The sequence below is a fragment of the Sphaerulina musiva genome, assembly GCF_000320565.1.
Source record: "Sphaerulina musiva SO2202 unplaced genomic scaffold SEPMUscaffold_10, whole genome shotgun sequence".
In the NCBI taxonomy this organism is placed as follows: Eukaryota; Fungi; Ascomycota; class Dothideomycetes; order Mycosphaerellales; family Mycosphaerellaceae; genus Sphaerulina; species Sphaerulina musiva.
In genome coordinates this window covers 275,378-295,079 of record NW_016017392.1, presented here as the reverse complement: position 1 = coordinate 295,079, position 19,702 = coordinate 275,378, and the positions used below count along the sequence as shown (strand labels likewise).

The 19,702-nt window shown below is 53.6% G+C and overlaps 8 protein-coding genes across 8 annotated transcripts; 4 read left to right on the top strand and 4 right to left on the bottom strand.

Annotated features, from left to right (window-relative positions):
* Positions 1-3,055, bottom strand: SEPMUDRAFT_151367 (uncharacterized protein). The gene is made up of 4 exons (XM_016906768.1): positions 2,434-3,055; positions 2,289-2,367; positions 911-2,214; positions 1-837 (listed from the first exon to the last, which is right to left on the bottom strand). Exons 3-4 carry the CDS (start codon positions 1,834-1,836, stop codon positions 114-116), a joined length of 1,650 nt encoding a protein of 549 aa, XP_016757399.1. The 5' UTR covers positions 1,837-2,214; positions 2,289-2,367; positions 2,434-3,055; the 3' UTR covers positions 1-113.
* Positions 3,056-5,258: 2,203 nt separating this feature from the next.
* SEPMUDRAFT_151366 (Calcium/proton exchanger) lies at positions 5,259-8,137 on the top strand. The gene is made up of 2 exons (XM_016906767.1): positions 5,259-5,618; positions 5,710-8,137. Exons 1-2 carry the CDS (start codon positions 5,615-5,617, stop codon positions 7,518-7,520), a joined length of 1,815 nt encoding a protein of 604 aa, XP_016757398.1. The 5' UTR covers positions 5,259-5,614; the 3' UTR covers positions 7,521-8,137.
* Positions 8,138-8,585: 448 nt separating this feature from the next.
* On the bottom strand, positions 8,586-10,744 carry SEPMUDRAFT_151365 (uncharacterized protein). Its single transcript, XM_016906766.1, has one exon. The coding sequence runs from the start codon at positions 10,683-10,685 to the stop codon at positions 9,045-9,047; it is 1,641 nt and encodes a 546-aa protein (XP_016757397.1). The 5' UTR covers positions 10,686-10,744; the 3' UTR covers positions 8,586-9,044.
* A 23-nt stretch (positions 10,745-10,767) lies between these two features.
* Positions 10,768-11,684, bottom strand: SEPMUDRAFT_151364 (uncharacterized protein). The gene is made up of 2 exons (XM_016906765.1): positions 11,511-11,684; positions 10,768-11,129 (listed from the first exon to the last, which is right to left on the bottom strand). The coding sequence occupies exons 1-2, from the start codon at positions 11,569-11,571 to the stop codon at positions 10,861-10,863; spliced, it is 330 nt and encodes a 109-aa protein (XP_016757396.1). The 5' UTR covers positions 11,572-11,684; the 3' UTR covers positions 10,768-10,860.
* A 282-nt stretch (positions 11,685-11,966) lies between these two features.
* Positions 11,967-13,210, bottom strand: SEPMUDRAFT_158509 (uncharacterized protein). The gene is made up of 2 exons (XM_016907795.1): positions 13,042-13,210; positions 11,967-12,967 (listed from the first exon to the last, which is right to left on the bottom strand). Exons 1-2 carry the CDS (start codon positions 13,169-13,171, stop codon positions 12,480-12,482), a joined length of 618 nt encoding a protein of 205 aa, XP_016757395.1. The 5' UTR covers positions 13,172-13,210; the 3' UTR covers positions 11,967-12,479.
* An 820-nt stretch (positions 13,211-14,030) lies between these two features.
* Positions 14,031-14,822, top strand: SEPMUDRAFT_25420 (uncharacterized protein; the record flags this gene model as incomplete). Its single annotated transcript, XM_016908394.1, has 1 exon — positions 14,031-14,822. A coding segment is annotated over one exon (792 nt), but the record flags the coding sequence as incomplete, so codon positions are not given.
* A 214-nt stretch (positions 14,823-15,036) lies between these two features.
* SEPMUDRAFT_151362 (uncharacterized protein) lies at positions 15,037-19,689 on the top strand. The gene is made up of 2 exons (XM_016906764.1): positions 15,037-18,350; positions 18,418-19,689. The coding sequence occupies exon 1, from the start codon at positions 15,081-15,083 to the stop codon at positions 18,003-18,005; it is 2,925 nt and encodes a 974-aa protein (XP_016757392.1). The 5' UTR covers positions 15,037-15,080; the 3' UTR covers positions 18,006-18,350; positions 18,418-19,689.
* SEPMUDRAFT_110787 (uncharacterized protein) lies at positions 18,370-19,434 on the top strand (the record flags this gene model as incomplete). Its single annotated transcript, XM_016900870.1, has 2 exons — positions 18,370-18,393; positions 18,418-19,434. 2 exons carry the CDS (start codon positions 18,370-18,372, stop codon positions 19,432-19,434), a joined length of 1,041 nt encoding a protein of 346 aa, XP_016757393.1.
* Positions 19,690-19,702: the final 13 nt, after the last annotated feature.

The following is a 19,702-nucleotide window of genomic DNA, read 5'->3' as shown; positions in this document are numbered from 1 at the left end:
CTCTCTCTCTCTCTCTCTCTCTCTCTCTCTCTCTCTCTCTCTCTCTCTCTCTCTCTCTCTCTCTCTCTCTCTCTCTCAGTACCTCAAGTCCATCCCCTTCCCCCTCACAAAATTCAAGCCAAAGCCATCTCCCTCCCCGCCTTCCCCCTAACCACCATCCTCCCACCACCATTCCCACCCCTCTCATCGACATCCATACGAATCAAATCGTCATCCCTCTCAAATTCCTCCGCACAATGTTCCTTCCCCAAATGCGCAACCAAACTATCCACGCCCCGACACAAACAATCGCGATCTCGAAATCGATCACAAAGCACACACGCGAATTCGCCTCGTTGAGGCGTATGGCATTTTGTAATAAAGCGCGCGTCGAGGCGGTAGTCTTTTGTTCTACTACTGTGATTATTATTATTGTTACTGGAAGGGGAATGCGTGGAGAGGACCCAGACGTCGCGCGTGTCGACGGGGATGGTGTGGGAACATGTGGGACAGCGGTGAGAGCCGGAGGATTTGAAATTGGGATGGAGAGGGAGATGGCTGTTTTGGAGGTCGGAGGCGTAGCGGCAGAAGAGGTCGTTGGGAGGGGCGGGGAGGGATTTGATTTCGCGGACTTCGCGGACTTCGCGGATTTCTTTGATGGGCCGAGGGTTGTTGGCGGAGGAGGAGCGGGGTGGTGAGGGGATGTGTGAGGGTCCGAGGGGTGGGGCGGGAATGGGGATGGGTGCGATGAAGCCGGGATTATCATTTGTTGCTGCTGCTACTCGAGAGGGGGCGCGGGATTTGGGAGGTTCGGTTTTGGTGGATTTGGGAGGGGCTTCGGATTTTGCTGGGGCGGGTCTATTGGAGATGTTTAGTTCAGGTAGAGTTGGATAGCTCAACTTATTGCGAGTGGATGGGCGTATATACATACCTGGACACTGGTGCTTCTGACTTGGCATAGACAGATTGTGTTGGCGCTGCGCTCTTTGCGCCACCGACACTTCTTGCGGGCTGTGCATATGCCTTTTCGGATTTGACGCCTTCTGCTCGGGAAGGCACTACACTTTTGACGGCCTGAGTGGACGCCTTGACGGATTTTGCTCCCCCAAAAGGATCGTCGTATTTCTCTTGCGGAGGTTTCCAATCGGCCTGATGCGGTAAAGACTTTGCCTTGGGAACTTCAGTCTTGGTTGATGAGGGTCTGGGTTCACTTGCTGGTGGTGGCGGCGGTGGTCCTTGTGATGCCGCTCGGGATTTCCCAGGTTCTGCCTTGGTAGATCTACTGTCTCTCTCCGCAGGCCGTTGACTCTGCATAGGCAATGATCGAGATGTCGCCACGAACTCATCGGCATGCACTGATCGGTTCCGACCTCCGCCCACAGACGCTCTGGAGTTCTCGGCCGCATATACAGACTTGGTCCTCTGAGGCGCGGCTTGCTGGGGAAGTGGCGGCGGCGGCGAGTAATCCATCGGATTCCTCTCTTCCAGGTGGCGGCCCAGGCCCGGCTTATGTTGGAAGTCATCATTCGGCAAATTCGCCAAGTAGGAGTCATGTCTCGAGCCAGCAACGCTCTTGGAGGTATACGATCTGGTCTGATCCTGTCGTACTCCAGCAGCAACACTCATCGGAGGTCGGTCCTGGCTCGGTCGCTGACCACGCGGCAGATCCAATGGTGCAGGCAGTGCTCGATGCTGCTCTTCAGGCGGGAGAGGCTTCGTTGCTGGTGCTGCTGCGGGTAGTATCATGCGCTGATAGTGATCGCGTAGCGTATCGACTGTGCCATCTCGAGCGGCTTCTTCCGCAGCAGCCACGAGTTTTGCGACATCTGCCTCAGTGAGGTTGGGGTTTTTGGACATGGCATCACGGATGACTCCGACGACGACGTGTTGGACTCGGGCACTGACTTCGGGTTCGTCGTAATCGTCGCGGCGGGGTCGTCGTCGACTGGGACGATCGCTATTGGATCGCGACCGTGACCGTCGTCTGGATCTGGACCGGGATCGGGACCTCGATCGCGATGGGCGTGACTTCTTCTCCCCTTTCCGGGCATCCTCATTGGTATTATTGAGCTTCTCGATCTGTTCCTTCAATGCCTTGAGCTCTTCGTTCTGTCCTTTATCTGTCGCTTCCTGCTTGTTCTTTGCCGCTCGCTCCTTGATCTTGTCATGCAGCGCCAGACTCGCAGTAAAAGTGCCAATGATAGTGGATGCCAATGTTGCTATGATGAATGTTTTCTGTGCGCATGTCTCTGTCAGTGCTGGAGCAAAGGATCATCATCATCCTCATCCTCATCATCATTCCCTCGTACCGGTAGCTGCGATACTCACTTTGAGGTTCTTCTCCTCGATCATATTAGAGTAATTCATGTTGGGCTTGAATCCCTCGGCCTAGACGCAAACGACGGTCAGCGCAAAGAGAAAGGATGGAGCGCGATGCGCGTCGGAGCGTCTTGCCATGATGTATGGCTGAGATTGACTAGCCCTCGGATAAGATAAGTAAGAATGATGTTGGGATGCACAAAGATGTCAGGATGATTTCGGGACTAACGGTCGGTCCTGGCGGTACGTGCTTGGAGAGGTGACCGGTGACCCCAAAGTCCATAGAGGTCGGTATTATTCAACGATTTCGACTCGGTCTCGATCGAGTCTACCATGGTGCAGCGACATCGCACTGGCGCCGAATAGCGCATGTTGATTCGATGTCTGGCGGGAGCTCCTCAGGATATCCCTGGCAAAGGGGTGTATCGACGGGCATGAAAACAAGGCTTTTGCGTGAATAGCGTTGGGCAGCATAATTCGTTTTTGGGCTCGTATGCGGCCACGACGAGTGCCGAGATATCGTCGGTCGGTGTAACTGTAGGAAGTCTCATTCTTTGGCGTGTTACAGAAATGTTGCACTGTTGCAGCTCGGGCGCTGTTAATAGCAGCGTGAAACGACCGCGGTGTTGCACCGTGCAGCGATATCACTCTGAATTGTCGCTCCATCCAAAAAGTCGTCATTTCACAAAGTAGGTTTATCGCGCAACGGAGGCCCCTGTCGTGTCGATTCGTGTTGTGTCTTGTCGTTCCACGTAGCATTATTGGCAGACAGGCCTTATATGTGCCCATCCCATGTGATTCCCGTCGTGTGCCGCTGCCGCGAACCTAATTCGAAGCCTCCAGTCTGTAGGTATAACAGTATCCTACCGCCCGATCCATCTTACGAAGCACCTCCGGTGCCCACCCTTCCCAGCCACTACCGTCCACGGCCAGACTCTTCACTGCAGAATTGCCAGCTCCAGACCTCCTGGGAGTTTGTGATGTGGAAAGGGCAGACCAAGTAGTAGTGCTGAGTACACGGACTGGTGCGAGTCTCCAGACTGCTCCCCCCGCGTGATCAACCACACTACTGCTGTTCTGCGTCTACTTGGTGACTTCATGTCTGCACAGTACAGGTAGCTCCCACCCCCTGCCACCACCGCACAGTACCTCCTACAGGTACTCGCATGTCTGATCCTAGGAGGTGGTGCGGAGTTGGTGATCGCCCGATCTGGTCTTCTGCTGTGCACGACCACTGTATCGTTCGTTTTCCGACGCTGGACCGGAGGGCTGGGCAAAGGTTCTTCACAAGGCCGTCGTCCCCTCTGGGCCAGGGCAAGTAAGTACGTGTACCTGCAAGCTGTCTGTCGGTCACCGTGGAGCTTCATCGTGGACCGGGAAGCACGCGGTCAGCGGCGAGACGCTTGCGCGTACTGCTGTGGTGTTGAAGAGAGAGAGCACGAAAGCACTGGTGGCGCAGCAGTTGACGACCTCTCAAGGCTCATCTCAACAGTAGTTACTGTATCATGTTAGAGCTGCTCGTTAATTCGGTCGAAAGTACTTGTCGTAGCCGGCTTCATGGGAGTTCTGGTATCGCCTGGGATGCAAACAGGACACACGCAGTCTCACGGAAGCTGTCTAGAGGCAGTGTGTCGCGTGTAAGAAATAATAATCATGCAGGGGGCCTATTGACAGGTACATGTAGTTCTACTGTATTCATGATGCTGGATACATTATCTGGCAGAGCGATCGACTATCTAGCCTCTCGGAGATTATGTGCTGGGCCTAGCGAGTGTAGGTTACCGCTTTTCCTCCTGCGATGAAGAACTTGGCCTGCAACCGTTCTGAACTAGTTTGATGCTACCAAGTTACGGAGTTGTCTCCTTCACATGATCGTGGAGAGAACGACCTATGTACCCGACAACGACCCGTGGACGACGACGACGACGGAGTGGCGTTGGTGTCAGAAGTCCCTGCGCTGACGCTCACCGCATCGTCGTCATGAGCGTGCCAAGATCGGTCGGTCGGTCGGACGGGTGTAGGCTCATCAGCGCCGTGGACATGCCAGCAATAAGCATGCCACTGCACGGCGAAAGCTTGGTCGTGGTGCCAATACAGATACAGTCCCACAGCCATGTGCTTATTTCGCACAACAATCGTCAGCAGTGCTCCCTCATCTTCCACCAATGTACTACCTCCTACTGCATACCGTACAGTACCTATCCTCATGTCGTTGCGATCGTCCTGCCAAGGCGCCTCTCCGTCCAACAATGGCGCTTGCGAACCCAGATGGATAGAATTCATGGCTTCACCTGTGACGTGGACCAGCGGCAGACACAAACCTGAAGGCTGAGATGGTGCATGTACCTACAGGTCGTACTAGGAGATAGTGGTTTGTTGTTGTTTTTTCTGCTGGCAATCGCATCGCGTCGCATACCACTACCGGCCTAGGTACCAACCTGCTTGATCGTGGCTACGGGGAAGGCTCCCATCCACCGTTGGTGCGTCGAAGTATCAGGCCGAGCTAGATCTCCCTTCCCGTCCCCGTTGGCCCTTTGATGGTTTGGACATCCACATCCTAACCGCCAGCTGCCAGCCGCCGCGCCGCCGCACCTCGCCTCACCTCTCCCTGAACTCACGATAGGAGGTGGTGGGAGGTACTAAGTAGGTAATGTCGTAGTAATGAACATGGGCATACATCCAGGTTCATATGTACCTCGGTGTACTAGGTAAGGCAGGTCAGTACAGGTCAGTTAGGTAGTGGGCACAGCAGTTGGACAGCACGCCCACGCATATTTGATGACGATTGAGCAGTCAATGCGCCACTACCTGCTGCGCCTGCCAATTTCCTGATCTGCCATCGCAATTGGCGGGTCAGCCTCCTTGCGCCACACTACTCTACAACGACGATCACAGCAACGAAGCTTCATAAAGAGACGAACGGCGGCCTCTGACCGTTTTGCTGTTTCACACCCGACGTCAACACCTCTGCCTCTGCCTTCAGGCTGCACCACTTACTTCACTCGGGACTCTACCTTCACAGGATCCCCCCCATCTCCGAAGCTCAGCTTCACCATCGTACCTCCTACCGCCACTCCACTACCTCCCTACTTCGGCCGGCGTTCGCATTTGGGGCGCAGCAGCTGAAGCTTACACCGTCGCCTCCTACACGCTCCTCCATCACCCACTTACCCTGATTTGATTTGCGCCCTTCTCTCTGCGCCAGTGCCCACACTCTGCCCTCCCTCAACCGAGCCCAGGTGGAGACCGCGGCGACAGCGGAGACAGCAAGGAGGCGCAGCACGCCACCGCACCGCTCCCACCACACACCACCATTATGCGTATGTTACTTGTTGCTTTCGCTGCCCTTCCATCCTAGCATGCGCATGCCCTTCCGCCGACATCCATACTAACGAGACATGTGGAGCGCAGACAGGATTAAGCATGCCGCGCGAAAATCCGCTTGGCACAACGATCCCAGCGACCCCAAATACTCCACCTACAATCCTTTCGGACGCATGAACACGAACCCACGAGCGCGCGCCGCAGGGGATGAGGAAAATGGGTTGCGACAGGTGCAGAGTGCGCCGCACGCCTCGTCGCCTGTGGACACCCACGGCAAGTCGATGGACAACGGGCCGCAACAAACACAATACCACCACAACACCTTCCCCATGACGGCGGAAGACGAACACGCAAACCAGCACAACAGAGGCATCGAGACGTTTCAGAAAAGCACGCCCTCGGAAAAGGCCAATTCGGGCCAGACGGACACGGTCCCACCGAGCACGATCGCCGAGTCCGCTGGACCTGCCAGCACCGATGGCAAACCCAGGAAACGCAAGCTACGTGCCTTTCTGCCCTTTGGCAAAGGAAAGCATGAGGAAGATGAGGAGCTCGCGCGCATGAACACGGAAAAGTCAGAAAAGTCCAAAAAGAAGCGCCCCAAGCTCAGCCTCATGAGCCAGGTCAAGGCCGTCTTTGGCTCGTGGATCAACATTCTTCTCGTCTTCGTCCCCGTGGGAATTGCACTCAACTATGCTCTGCCTCATGGCGAGGACGCCCCCAAGACCAATGGAATCATCATCTTCGTCATGAACTTCATCGCCATCATTCCGCTCGCCGCGGTGCTGTCGTACGCCACCGAGGAATTGGCCATGTATATCGGAGAGGTTCTGGGTGGCCTCCTCAACGCATCCTTTGGAAATGCCGTCGAGCTCATTGTGAGCATCATTGCCCTCATCCAAGGCAAAGTGTTGATCGTGCAGACGTCACTGATCGGCAGTATGCTTTCGAACTTGCTGCTGGTCCTGGGCATGTGCTTTTTCTTTGGTGGTATCAACCGATCCGAGCAACACTTCAACATTACCGTCGCGCAGACTGCCTCATCTCTCCTGGCCCTTGCCATTGGCTCTCTGATCATTCCTACTGCCTTTGGTCTGTTCGCAAATGGAACGGGCGTGCCCACCACGGATTCGGGAGTGACACAAGCATCGCGCGGCACTGCAGTCTTGCTTCTCGTGGTCTATGGTGCCTACCTCTTGTTCCAGCTCAAGACTCACCAGAGCATGTACAACGAGCCCTCGAAGAAGACGCCGAAGCGCTCTACCGGCAGGAAGGATGCGGGTGAAGCCAACAAAGCAATGGCTGTCATGGGCGCTGCTCCTGGTGCCGCCTCTGCCGGTGGGCGAGTGAACGCAGAGAACCTCATCCACGAAGAGGAAGAAGAAGAGGAGACGCCTTCGCTCAGTGTCATTGGCGCCATCATCACGCTCCTGATAGCGACCGTCTTCATCGCCCTCTGCGCCGAGTACATGGTCAGCGCCATCAACGCGGTCGCCAAGTCGGTCTCCCAGGAGTTCATCGGACTGATCCTACTGCCGATTGTGGGCAACGCAGCGGAGCACGCCACCGCAGTGACGGTCGCCATCAAGGACAAGATGGATCTCTCCATCGGTGTTGCGGTGGGAAGCTCGCTGCAGATTGCCCTCTTGGTCCTGCCCATCATGGTCTTGCTCAGCTGGTTCGGCGTGGGCGCAAATGTGGATCCTCCCAACTCGACGCTGAACCTCGACTTTGATGGCTTCCTCGTGGTCGTGCTGGTCCTCTCCATTTGGCTGGTCAACTACCTCATCAACGATGGCAAGTCACATTGGTTGGAGGGTGTCATGCTGATGATCACATACCTCATTATTGCCATCAGCGCGTGGTTCTACCCCGTCACGGGAGAGGTCGCCGGGTGAAGAGACGACGGATTCTTTTGCAATCATAATTCCATATACACGTCCCGACAGACGACTCCCGCCAAGCACCAGCTTTGGCGTGGGCCACAAAGCCGCTCCTGGCGCGAGCACTCCGGCGTCGAGCGAACGCTGTGGTGGAGTGCAATCGCTTGGTACAGAGCGCCCTTTTCATCCGTGTCGGCACATGACTTTTCAAAAGGCATGCCGACTTCATGCATACGTCCGCGAACGGGACACATGGTTTTTTTACTACCTTTTCCCTTGTAACCAGACAGCAAGATCTGCCGCCACAGGCTGGCGAAACATCCCAACATGGAGGGGAGGCTTTTTTTCTCGTAGCGTTTTGGTATGTGTGCAAGGACACCATGAACAGAACTTGGCACATTGGCGAGGTGGCGCGCACATGGGGGTGGAAGGAAACCACTTACACACTTCAAACCTACCCAATCGATGCGAATTCGGTAGTTGTAGTAGTAGTAGTAGTAGTAGTAGTCGTAGTCTAGTGCAAATAGGGCACTCTACCTGACTACTTTCATTGTCGAAATGACAGTGATCAAGATCAAGACTGCATTTTATACATTGTTGTAGAAAAAAAAGTCTATCTTGGGGAAGAAAAGGTCTGAAAATGAGTGGGTGATTTTTCTTTTTCCAATTTTCGATTTCGATTTCGATTTCGATTATTTCTTTATTCTTTATTTCTTTAATTTTGAATTTTGAATTTTTATTTTCATTTTAAAAGCTGGCTGGCATTGCGAGGGTTAGTTGTCTGTCACTAATGACTAATCACTGAGGTGGTCACTGAGGTGGTCACTAGTATGTAGTCACTACAGGTCAATGAGTGAATGATCATAGCAGCTTTCAATTGTTTTTGGTTTAATCTTTTGGGGAAGTCAAGCGGCAAGTATCTCATCTACGCTCTCTCTCTCTCTCTCTCTCTCTCTCTCTCTCTCTCTCTCTCTCTCTCTCTCGTTCGTCAGAAGATGGGTGATTCAATGCCTTATTTTTTTTTCTGCCTTTTTCTGTCCTTTTCTTTGCCCATGCCCATATGGCATGCGTTTTTGCCTGCCTGCCATTGGACAGACCCGACCATTCGGGGGTTTTGCTTCTGGTGATTCAGCCATCCATTCATTTGGATATCCATCCCATCCCATCCCGCCCATTCATGCATTCGGGTATCCATCCATCCATGCATCCATTCGCATTGCCCCATTTTTCATTCAATTCATCCATCCCAATGCGTCCCAACCGTCTTGTTGCGTCCATCTATTCGACCCATCCGAACGCCTCATGCGAAAATGTCCCGTCCATTCATCCCTGTCCTATCCTACGTGCGTCCATCCATCGTGCCGTCTATGTAAACCATCCAACCTGTTGGTTTGTACTTTTGTACCCTGGAAAACGCCGCCCTAGTATACAATCACGTGAAGCGCGACAGTGATGGAAAGTTCTTTTTCTTCGTACTTCTTCGTTTTATTGGTTCAAGGAAGTGTCTGTATGCTTGAATGGATGGCTGCCTGGCAGTACTCAATCGGTACTGCTCGAAGGCACCAGACCAGCTGCTTGCTCGGTTTCCGACGGGGCAGGATTGGGCGCTTTGTTGGCAACGGGGTTGTGAAGCTCTGTGGCGGCGGTCGTGGTTGCTTCTGTCGGCGACACATCGTTGTCGGATGTAGTGGGGGATACGAGCGTGGGCTTGATGGTAGAGTTCACCGCAGAAGTGTCTTCGCTCGTAGGCCTCAAAGATCGGACCCTTCTTCTCGCGGGCTTGGTCGTCGCGGTCGCACCACCAGCAGCACCAGCACCAGCACCACCATCTGCAGCTTTGCGCTTCTTGTCGCCTAGTACGGGAGTGTAGTCTATGCCGAGCTTCTCGGCCTTTTCTTGGTTTTCGTTCTCGCGCTCTGTTTTGTTCCAGTTGCCTTTGAAGTTGGCGATCTTGCGGGAGACTGCGCTGGTGGTGCAGCATACTAACTCATCGAGACGCTGCAGGCGGACGACGTCGTAGCGGATGACGGCGTATTTGCGTATGGCTGAGGCAACGAGGTCAACATGATCAGAGCACTTGATGTTGCCTTCGATTTTGTGGTATCGCAGAGTCTTCATGCCAACTTCGTGAGCTTCGATCAAGTGCTTAAGTAAAACCCAGCAGGCAGCTTCGAGGGTTTGGTCATCATACTTGGACATCTTCTCGACGTGGCCTTCTTGGTATGTGATCCAGCGACTCTTGTCAGCATCCTTGACCAGAGCAAACTGCTCAGGAGCTTGGGCATATGATTTGCCGAAGGCGGCTAGAAGCGTGTGTACGTGTTTGTGTGGGGCACTCTTCACATCCGTCCAGTCATCATCACGAAGCGTGGGCCGAGCTCGGTTAAACGCAACTGCTTCGGCTTCGGCGAAGCCGTTGAAAACGAGATTATTGTCGTTCTTTGCGCGTGGACTGAGGGGGGCAATTGACGAGTCGCCAGGTGAGGGAATAGAAGATGTTGATTTCGAGCTCTGTGAGCAGGCCTTGGCGATTTTGCGCTTATGCAAACGTGGGCCAGACGGATCGACGTGCTCTTTGTTACCTTCGATGTTCAGTAGAGGGCTATCGGGGGTGACCGGCAGGAAAGTGGAAGCACAACCGAGGTCATCAGCCAGGGTAGCAGTGTTGTTCTCGGCAGCAGTCACAGGCTGATCGTACAGCTGCGGTGTCAATTGGAAGCCGTCGTAGAAGGTCTCGTTGAAAGCGTTATATGGCCGATATCCATTCTGGTGTGATTGAGGAGGGGTCTGATGTTGTGCTGCCATAGCTGAATAGTTGCGAGCATCCTGAGGCAAGGTCTCGTGACCATTGTACAATCGAGGCGCCGCATAGGTGAATTCTGATTGTCCGGAGTAACTCTGGCTACTCGGCTGTGTTGGATACAGGTCGAACGCACAGTTGCGCTGTGGCATGTAACCGGTGTGCTGTGTGTCACGAGAGTGAATGTTGCCTTCTGGCATGAGACCATCGTAAAAGGCGTTACTGAAAGAAGCACTTGGCAGATCTTCGTTGCCATCGAAGTATTGTTCGCCCGCCTGGAGTGAAGGCAGCGGTTGCTGCGGTGGCATGTTGGGCTGTGTGAACATCGCTTGATCTGAGAGGTCCCCATAAAGCTCGAGGAAGTATTGTGAGGTGGACATGTTTGCGGTACTGGGTTCTAAGACAGGAAGCTTCGGTCTGGAATGGAAGGAACGAGCGCGTGCGCCGTGAAGGTGTAGCGGAGCGAGTCTTGAATTAGGGGCGATATCTGAGAACGTCCGGCGCTCTTTGTGTTGTTCAACTCGTGGAGGGTTGAAGCGTGTGATGATGGCTATGTCAGACGTCCAGCGTCGAAGGGTGTTTTCGTGAGGTTTGGAGGGTGGTCGATGGCGAGGTGCGTTGAGAAGAGGTTTGGGGTTCTCCGAAGACATCTTGGATGTTGATATACTGTCTTACCAGCCACTGCAGTATCCTCGAATCAATTGTCGAAATGAAGCTATTGTGCTTTACAATACCAAAATGCAAAGCTCGGACGAAATGTGCGGCGACAATGGCGGAAGTGCTTGCAAAAGTGGGGCCAACAATGACACCGATCCGACATAAGACTAGATTGTGCCTGCAAGTCAGTGGAAAGCAGATATTACAGTGTATTGTTGCGAGCAGTGGGTCCTGCTATTGTGGCTGTTGAATCGATATGAATGAATGAATGAAGCTGTCAACCCGGGGACGGTCGGGGCGCGCTTCTCCTTTCACATTCATTTGACGCGCGCAACAACCAAAGTCGAGGAGGTTCGGACAGCGCGGCCCGCACATGATTCCGCAGACTTGGTGGGAAGGACGGTGGTGAATGTCGCCACGTCGCAGCTGACCCTGAGTTCGAGATGGAGGATCTCTGGCATTTTCAGTCCGGAAAACCATAACCCGGAAGAGGGAAACGGTACACCTTGTCAATCCGCATGGAGTTTCTCTTAGCGCCTACTCCTCACCTAGAGCCTTTGGTACGTCCCGTGTCGGTTTGTTATGCTCGTTCATGCTGAACTCGTGCATTGTCCCATCTGTCAAGCACGTTGGTCCACGCGCAAACAGGAAACAACATCTTTCGCCTGACCTAGAGTTCTCTTCGACCAATATTGCCCTGAGAGCATGTTCTTGTGAAAGCCCCAAGGAGGGCATGTGTGCTTGTGCTGTTTTGCCGGAGTCCGGATGCATGAAGATTTCAGGTCAACGAAGGGCGCCGAAGATCCATGTGCGGAAACGCAGCGAGCCCTATGTACGTATTTCTGGATTCTAGGTAGCGCAGATCACGCGCCAGGGGCAAGCGGGCTCTGGAACATGTTCGTTGTTGACATGGCGCGACTGAAAGCAGAAAGAAGACGCAAAGTGAAGTGGGAGTCAGAGATGCTGAGTCAGCAATATCTGGATGGTTTTGTCCCTATGGTATTCCGTACAACCAATCAGATCAAAGTGAAGATCTGTCCCATGACCATGAAAGACAGTTTACCAGCAGGTCTACGATGGAGTCCATCAGCGGGCAAGGCCAAGAATTACCAGGTAGCTACTCGTAACTACTGCTGTCTTGGCTATATGTTCGTCTCTCGCTTCATCTACATGCCATAGGCAGTCATGACGGCGACCAGCACCGCCAGTCCATGCCAAAGCGCGATCTACCTCCTAGACGGATCCCTGTTTGCTCATCTGCCAGACTACCAGCCGCCAGAATATGCCGACGCCAGGATCGACATGATAGTCCAGTACCACGGTCTTTCGGAGCTACCTCCTAGTGCTGGCTTATGCAGGCACCTCTTCAGCGTCTATCCCGCTCGATCGCCGAGAGGGCCAGACATTGTGACAGGCTGCGGCTGATTGCACAGCTCTTTTGCGTATGTGCATGTGAATCTTCCATCCGGTTTGATATGGCCTGCCAGGTCGATCGCACCCATCGCAGGAGACAAACCTCATAATTCCTTCCTCCGAAACTTCTGGGGAATATTGGCTTCAATGATGGCCATTTTGTCCATCCGCTCCTGTCTCAATTCCCTCTCTTCCATTTCGTCGTGTTTCCTGAAATGTTCAATGTCCTCGGGGTGGGTCAAGTCTTCCTCTTTGGTATTCTCATTGTGGTATTTCTCCCAGTGATGAATCTCGTATTCGTACTCGTCGTCTCCGTGGTGTCCTGGCCCATAGCCCAAGTCTGGCAACACCAGTCCCTGGCCAACACCAATGGTATACTCGGCAAAGGATATCCGATTGTCTTTGTCGCGATCAAACATGTCGATAACGCGCTGGACACTGGCCCGCTTCTCTTCCTCGGCGACATGGGAAGTGGATTCGTGGCGCAACCCGTAGGTCTTGAGGAGGTCATCGGCGGTCCAGAAGTTGGAAGAATCGTAGTCGTGCAAGTTGAAAAAGGAGCCGGCATCGAAGGAAGCCATGTGGTGTTCCTCTACGCGACCGATCGATCGATTAGCAGTGGTTCATTACATGTTATCGAGGAGGTAGTGGAGGGAGGGAGCATACCGGCCATGTGCTTTGTAGCCCAGTCGGCGTTCGGATCGACAGGAGGAGGTGCCGAATGGGCATTGTCGCCGTGTGCTTGCACACTGTGCACGAGGCCGATGACCACTGGAGCAATGACGAGGTAGAGCATGGCGAACGAGTGTATTTACTACCTGGGCCCAGGAGTGGATCGAATGTGGGATGTAAGGGGTAAGTATCGACCTCGATAACTAAAATGTCCCATCAAATTTGAGGGTGAGAATTGACTAGTTCTAAATCTGGGTTCGGAGGCAAAACTCGATACAGTATACCGGGATAAATAGATGCCACCTCCTACAATTACACCTCAGTACAGTGTATAAGTATCCCTTAGTTCTATCTATCCATTCATCTCGCTTCTTGCAGCAACAGTGTACTAGACTGCGCATCACCAGTCTCCTACTCCTGGCTCGATAATGATGACTCCTATAGCATTTCAAGATTGAACAGCCCTTCTCTGGCAAATGAGCGGCCATGCTGCAGCATCCAGCAGTCAAGAAGCCTGCCTGTCTGCCATACCACAGGCTGGCATGACCGTGTTTCTGCGACATTCGCCATTACAGACCGTCACCAGTGCCCGTGTTGCGAGTGAGACGAGGGCGAGCGCTAGGGCGAGGCGTCGTTCTTGAGCCGACATTCTCCTCATACCGGCATTCTGACCACTTTCCAGGAGCGCGGCGACCACGATGGCTTCCACCGGTATGGAAAAGTCATGCACGATTGTCCTTCACGATGATCATGTCTCGGTTGTCGACGTGCTGGCCGGCACTCGAGCCATGCACGTAGGAGAAGTCGCTTGGCTGTCTGCCCCTGGTGCTCGTAGCCTATGCATATGTCCAGCTGGGCAGACCACTAGCACCACTGAAGTCTCCCTCCACGTCTCTCTGGCCCTTAAATTTGGGTTCGAAAACAGAACTTCAGGCAAGATCGAGCTCATCGATGATACCGACGCCGCCACGGCGACGCACGTGGAGGTCTTCTTTCGCAATCAATACTTGTCGAGAGCAGACATGTGGCAGCTCATGAAAAGTCTCGAGGAGACGGTCGTGTACGAAGGCCAGGTGCTCAAATACCTCGGCTCTGCAATTGCTGAGGTCGAGAATATCTGGATCTCTGGCGAAAGGAAAGAATCGGCCTATGTCACACATCCATACACGAAACCCATCTTTCGCAGTAGGAGTGCTCGCTATGCTATCCTCATCGAGGTTTCCAGAGAAATGCTCGAGGGCTGGAGCCATGGCGAACTCATGTACGAGAGACTGATTGACGGTCTACTCCACGAACTGTTCCAGCGATGGGAGAGGGACAAAGCTCGGCATCTGGCTTCAGTGATCCTGTACGGACGTGCAGCAGGGGCAGATGGCGCGGCGAAGCGCGATTCTCACAATCACCAGCATGGCGAAGACTTCTATATTCTACTAGTGTCAGAAGTCACCAGCATCACATGGGCAGATATTCTGAACAAGATCCGACGGGCCTTCAACGACCTGACTTTGTCCAGATCCGTATGCTTGGCAGCAGAGAGCAACATACTCGAGGCCATCCACCTTACCGCCATGGACTTTGCAGATGATCAGAATGACGCGCATTTGATGAGCACTGGCACTTCTATCATCGCGGTCACTGCTGGCACTGGCTTGTTCAATGCTGATCATACCTTACTCAAGCAGACGACAGACCTTCTTGTTGGCAACAGCATTGGTGTAGACATCGTTGCACTCTCGCCGAAGCCTTTGCATCCCGTACCACTGTTTAGATACGATCATGATGGTACTGCCGAGTTTGCACTTCCGCACTGGGTGGACATTTCATTCTGGCGGACCTCTCAGGACGAGGACGCATCGATTTGGACACTTCCGGACACAGAAGAGCCCGTACATGAAATCGCGCTGCCGTTCCTGAGAACCTCTGACTTCGGTGACATAGACACGGGGGTCATGGACCATCACGACAATCAAGTCTTTGGGGAAGAGCCTGCGCGCTCGCTCGGACTGGTGAAGGTAGCATCGCTCGAGCCTTCTATGGGCTCCATGGACACCGTAAGAGGTCTTCCGCGCCATGAAAAGCCCAAGAGAGCCAGCCCGGAAAAAAGCCGTCCCATTGACATTCCTGCTCTCGACAGCAATGGCGCTTCGAGTAAAGCGGCCCCATACAGCGCAAAACGTACGCGTCTGCCACCCCATCCATTGATGCAGACCGGAAGAAAGATCAGTCTTGGGCCCAAGGGCCTCGCGCCTAGTAGAGGTGTTGCGAGTACGACTCTATCTGCTACGCACGCGGAAAAGGAAAAGGATATCAACTACGGCGCTTTGCTGGCACCCATCGCATCAGGGGATAAATCGAGCGGGCTCGCGAAGGCGTTTCAGGCAAGTTTGCGGCGGAAGCCTTCGCAGCAAAGTATGGTATCCTCACAGTTCAGTAGTGAGCTGGACCACAATCATGTGTCGAGGCCCATTGAAATTCCGGCAGAGACACACTCACACACACCAGTCAAAGGCAGAAGCGAAGATACTGATGAGCTGGTCAAGATTTTGGAACGGAACATGGAGGACACGACAGTCACGAAAGCCATGACCGAGATGTCGACGACGCCACGGGGCAAATCGAGCTTCGGCCGCAGAAGCCGTCACGACTCCACGCACGAGGCGCTAGATATGTTGTCGCCTTGGGTCATGTTACTTAATCCGTGCAACCCCAGAAGAGATAATATGCGTGTGGCGAGCCAGTATCGCAAGTGGCAGCACGTCTTTCCTCGACCAGTCAGTACGGGTTCCTTCAAATGGGCGTCCATGTGCTCTCCGGCTGCGCTTCCGCTGACGTCGGAGTATAAACCGTCGCCCGCAGAACTGGAGTTCTATTATCGCAAACAGGTCAAGCGGCACATCATCTCTGAGTCTACAGGACTCAAAGAGGAATCTGCAAGTATGCTTGTGGAGCGACTGATCGACATCCGTCTGATCCGCGGTTTTCAGATCGTAGCCATCAGGAACAGCGGCGGAGAGCAAACTGTGCAGAGTAAAGGTCGGCCCATCCTGCTCTCACTCGGTAGGCGATACCATGAGATTCAGCGCATCTCCGATTTTGAGGTGCAGATTGTGCAGTATGAGCCGAAAGCAGGCATTGGCAGCGAGAGCACCGAGTCGCGACATTACGTGACCACGTACCAGCCCAAAATGCGTACGATCCTGGGTCTCAACATCAAGCCAGAAATCAGCTATCACTCCGAGGCACCCCTCACGGACTGGACCGAGCTTGATGAACATATTCTTCGCCTGGGTCCCTTGCCAGACCTGAATGTCACCTTCAAAGTGCGCCTCGTACTGTTACCTGTGGACATCCCGAGGGGCGACTATCTTGGTGGACTCTCAGATGAAGAACGACGTATCGAGGGGATCCAGCGCTTGACGCAGTTGTGGCAGCGCCAACGCTACTTCTCGGCGGAGGATCAATCGCACCAAATGTCTGTCAAGAAAGCGGCATCGACACCGTACACCGCTGTACGAGATCCGAATCCTTTGGCAATCGATTACCAAACGCGTGACCCGACTGTTGTGGTCAATGCACATGGTCCTGCTCTATCGAGCCAGCTTCACGAGGGCGATCTCGATGCTTCGTTGTTCTCCGAAGCCGAGAAATTCCACAGTAGCAATTTTGACATTGTCAAACTGGTCAAACAGATGCAGGAGAAGCCGCCATACGGCGTCGAGGTCCGGGATCGCAGATGGCTCACGGTCACTCACATGAAGTGCTTTCGAGGCGATGAGATGACTACATGGCTGCTTGGTGTCTTCAAGGACCTCGAAGGGCGCGATGATGCCGTCAATGTGGGTAACCAGCTGATGAGTCGTGGTGTCTTCTCTCACGTGCGTCAGAAGCACAAGTTCCGAGATGGACACTACTTTTACCAGATCAGCGCGGCGTACAGAACGACGGAATACCCCGACTCGATGGGTCTCTTTGGTAAAGTGCCGTGGCGATCTATTCCTCCTACGCCAATGGCGGAGTCACTGAAATCGCCCATGTTGCGACCACTCAGTGGCATTAGCTCGACTGACTCCAGCTCGTCCTCCGATAGAGGTACCCCCTGGCTGCACCCCACAGAACCGCGACAGATCTTGCTCAGTCGAGCGATGCAGGTCAATGTTGATCCCCAGAAGAAGTCCAATCATATGCAGATCATTGACTTGCACTATGACCGGATCCACAACCCCGAGAACTGCTACCACATACAACTCGAATGGCTCGGGACGTCGGCCAAGTTGATTCGGGAAGCCATCACGCGCTGGTCGAGCTACGTGGATGGCTATGGACTCAAGCTCATGCAACTGCCACTGGAGGAAGCGTGCAGGTTCCGGGAGCATCACCCGTACGATCAACCACAGCCCATTCGACTTACCGTCCGACCGCCAGACAAGATCCTGGCCACGCCTCATATGGAGCCGCACACCTTTTCGCCTCGCATGATCGAGGATCCCATGGCCTACCACAGACGCCTGTTGAAGAAGCTCGATTTTGTGCTCGACTACGAAGCAGCGAGCGCTTTCACCACTTCTCTCGACGTCCGCTACTCATTTGGTCCACCTTCCTACCAATACACCCAGTTTGTGCACAAGTCTGGTCTCGTCCTCGCTCAGGTGGTCGCCGACGACACTGCCGATTTTCTCCTGTTGCCGAACAGACTTGCTACGAGCCAGCTGACTGCTACAGCAAGACACACGACCGAGCATGATCGACCCGATGTGACTGTCGATTCGGTGCAGAAGGATTTCAAGGCCTTCTGCAAAGACGAGGAGAAATTACGATTGTTCTACCGAGAGGCGGACAGAGTCCGACCTCTTGTTGCGCCTAGTCCGCTGAGCAATGCTTCTCAGGCCGATCTGGACGTTCCGCCGATGCAATTGCCGCCGATCAGTCATAGTCATCGTATGCAACTTCGAGGGCCGTGAATATACACAGCACTACGGGCAAGCTAGTTTCGGCGCCGAGACTTTGATATTGTGCCAAAAGCAGTCATTTAGCTCGGAATTATCGGCATTCCGCAAGTTAGTATTCATTGTAAGCAGTATTATCAAGCATTAAGTCCAAGGGAGCATGATGTAATGAATCGCCCTCTCGACTTGGCATCATCAACGACGAGGGACATCACCTCGAGTATCTCCCCCGTTAAATCTCAACATCACCTCCAACATTATCCCAATTAACAATCGATGCTCAGTGCACCGGGCAGGCGAATATCACAACTCTGTCAACAAGTCCAACGTCTCTCCACCACACGCTCAGCCATGGCGTCCGTAAGTGCTGCCCCGAAAGATGGCGCTTTCGTCATTGCCACAGGTATGTACTGACTCCCCTTTTCAGTCCGACAAGAACTCCATCCTGAATTGGGTGAACCCTGAAGACAAGTCTGGCGAGTTCAAGAGACAATCATCCGCCTTCCGCAACTGGATATCCAAGGAACCCAATGCCGAGTTCCCCGCTGAAAAGGGTCGTTACCACCTCTATGTCTCGTACGCCTGTCCCTGGGCGCACCGAGCCTTGATTGTGCGCAAGCTCAAAGGTCTCGAAGAATTCATCCCTTACACTTCCGTGCACTGGCACATGGGAGAGAAGTCGTGGAGATTCGCCACCCCCGACGAAAAAATCCCCGGAGCCCACACCGAGCCCGACCCCATTCACAAAGAATACACGCATCTGCGCGACATCTATTTCGAACAAGACCCCAACTACTCTGGCCGATTCACCGTCCCGACCCTGTACGACATCAAGCAGAAAAAAATCGTGAACAATGAATCCAGCGAAATCATCCGCATGTTCTACACCGAATTCAACCACCTCCTGCCCCCCAAATTTGCCCAGGTAGACCTCCTCCCCACCGACCTCAAGGCAGACATCGAATCCACCAACGAATGGACCTACAACGACGTCAACAACGGCGTCTACAAATCCGGCTTCGCCACCACCCAATCCGCCTACGAGAAAGCCGTCACAACCCTCTTCACCTCCCTCGACAAAATCGAACACCACCTCCGCGCCATCAACTCCAAAGGACCATTCTACAACGGCCCACAAATCACCGAATCCGACATCCGACTCTACACAACCATCATCCGCTTCGACGTGGTGTATGTGCAACATTTCAAATGCAACCTTCGAGACATTCGCAGTGGATATCCGGCGATTCACGCGTGGATGCGGAATTTGTATTGGAACTTTCCTGACTCGTTTGGAGAGGGTACGACGGAGTTTACGCATATCAAATGTCATTATACGAGGAGTCATCAGCAGATTAATCCGTTTGGGATTACGCCTGTGGGGCCTGTACCGGATGTGTTGCCGTTGGGGGAGGAGGTTGCTGCTGCTGCTGGGGGGAAGTAAGGTAGAAGGGAGGAAGGGAGTGGGCAGTGTGGTTTTGTTGTGCTGGGATTCATGATGAAGATGAAGATGAAGATGAAGATGAAGATGATGGGAATGGGAATGGGCAGAGATTGTGTGTGAGTGAGAGGTATATTCTTGGGAGGTGGCAAAGTACAGGCATGTACCCCATCATCCAATAAAAGCGAATTTCAATTTTGCGTCAAGCATGTGTATTCTGCAAACATGTGTACGTACTCCGGACAGACCAAATTCCCCCAAGCTATGCTCC

What these genes read in the sequence shown, in the direction of transcription:
- SEPMUDRAFT_151367 (XM_016906768.1), bottom strand. Translation starts at nt 1,836, where the DNA reads ATGTCCAAAAACCCCAACCTCACTGAGGCAGATGTCGCAAAACTCGTG. An exon ending in TCAGAAGCACCAGTGTCCAG is followed by an intron (nt 838 to 910) that starts GTATGTATATAC and finishes CATCTCCAATAG; the next exon opens with ACCCGCCCCAGCAAAATCCG.
- SEPMUDRAFT_151365 (XM_016906766.1), bottom strand. Translation starts at nt 10,685, where the DNA reads ATGTCCACCTCACAATACTTCCTCGAGCTTTATGGGGACCTCTCAGAT.
- SEPMUDRAFT_151364 (XM_016906765.1), bottom strand. Translation starts at nt 11,571, where the DNA reads ATGCACGAGTTCAGCATGAACGAGCATAACAAACCGACACGGGACGTA. An exon ending in GGACGTACCAAAGGCTCTAG is followed by an intron (nt 11,130 to 11,510) that starts GTGAGGAGTAGG and finishes GGCACAATCTAG; the next exon opens with TCTTATGTCGGATCGGTGTC.
- SEPMUDRAFT_158509 (XM_016907795.1), bottom strand. Translation starts at nt 13,171, where the DNA reads ATGCTCTACCTCGTCATTGCTCCAGTGGTCATCGGCCTCGTGCACAGT. An exon ending in GGCTACAAAGCACATGGCCG is followed by an intron (nt 12,968 to 13,041) that starts GTATGCTCCCTC and finishes TCGGTCGCGTAG; the next exon opens with AGGAACACCACATGGCTTCC.
- SEPMUDRAFT_151362 (XM_016906764.1), top strand. Translation starts at nt 15,081, where the DNA reads ATGGGCTCCATGGACACCGTAAGAGGTCTTCCGCGCCATGAAAAGCCC.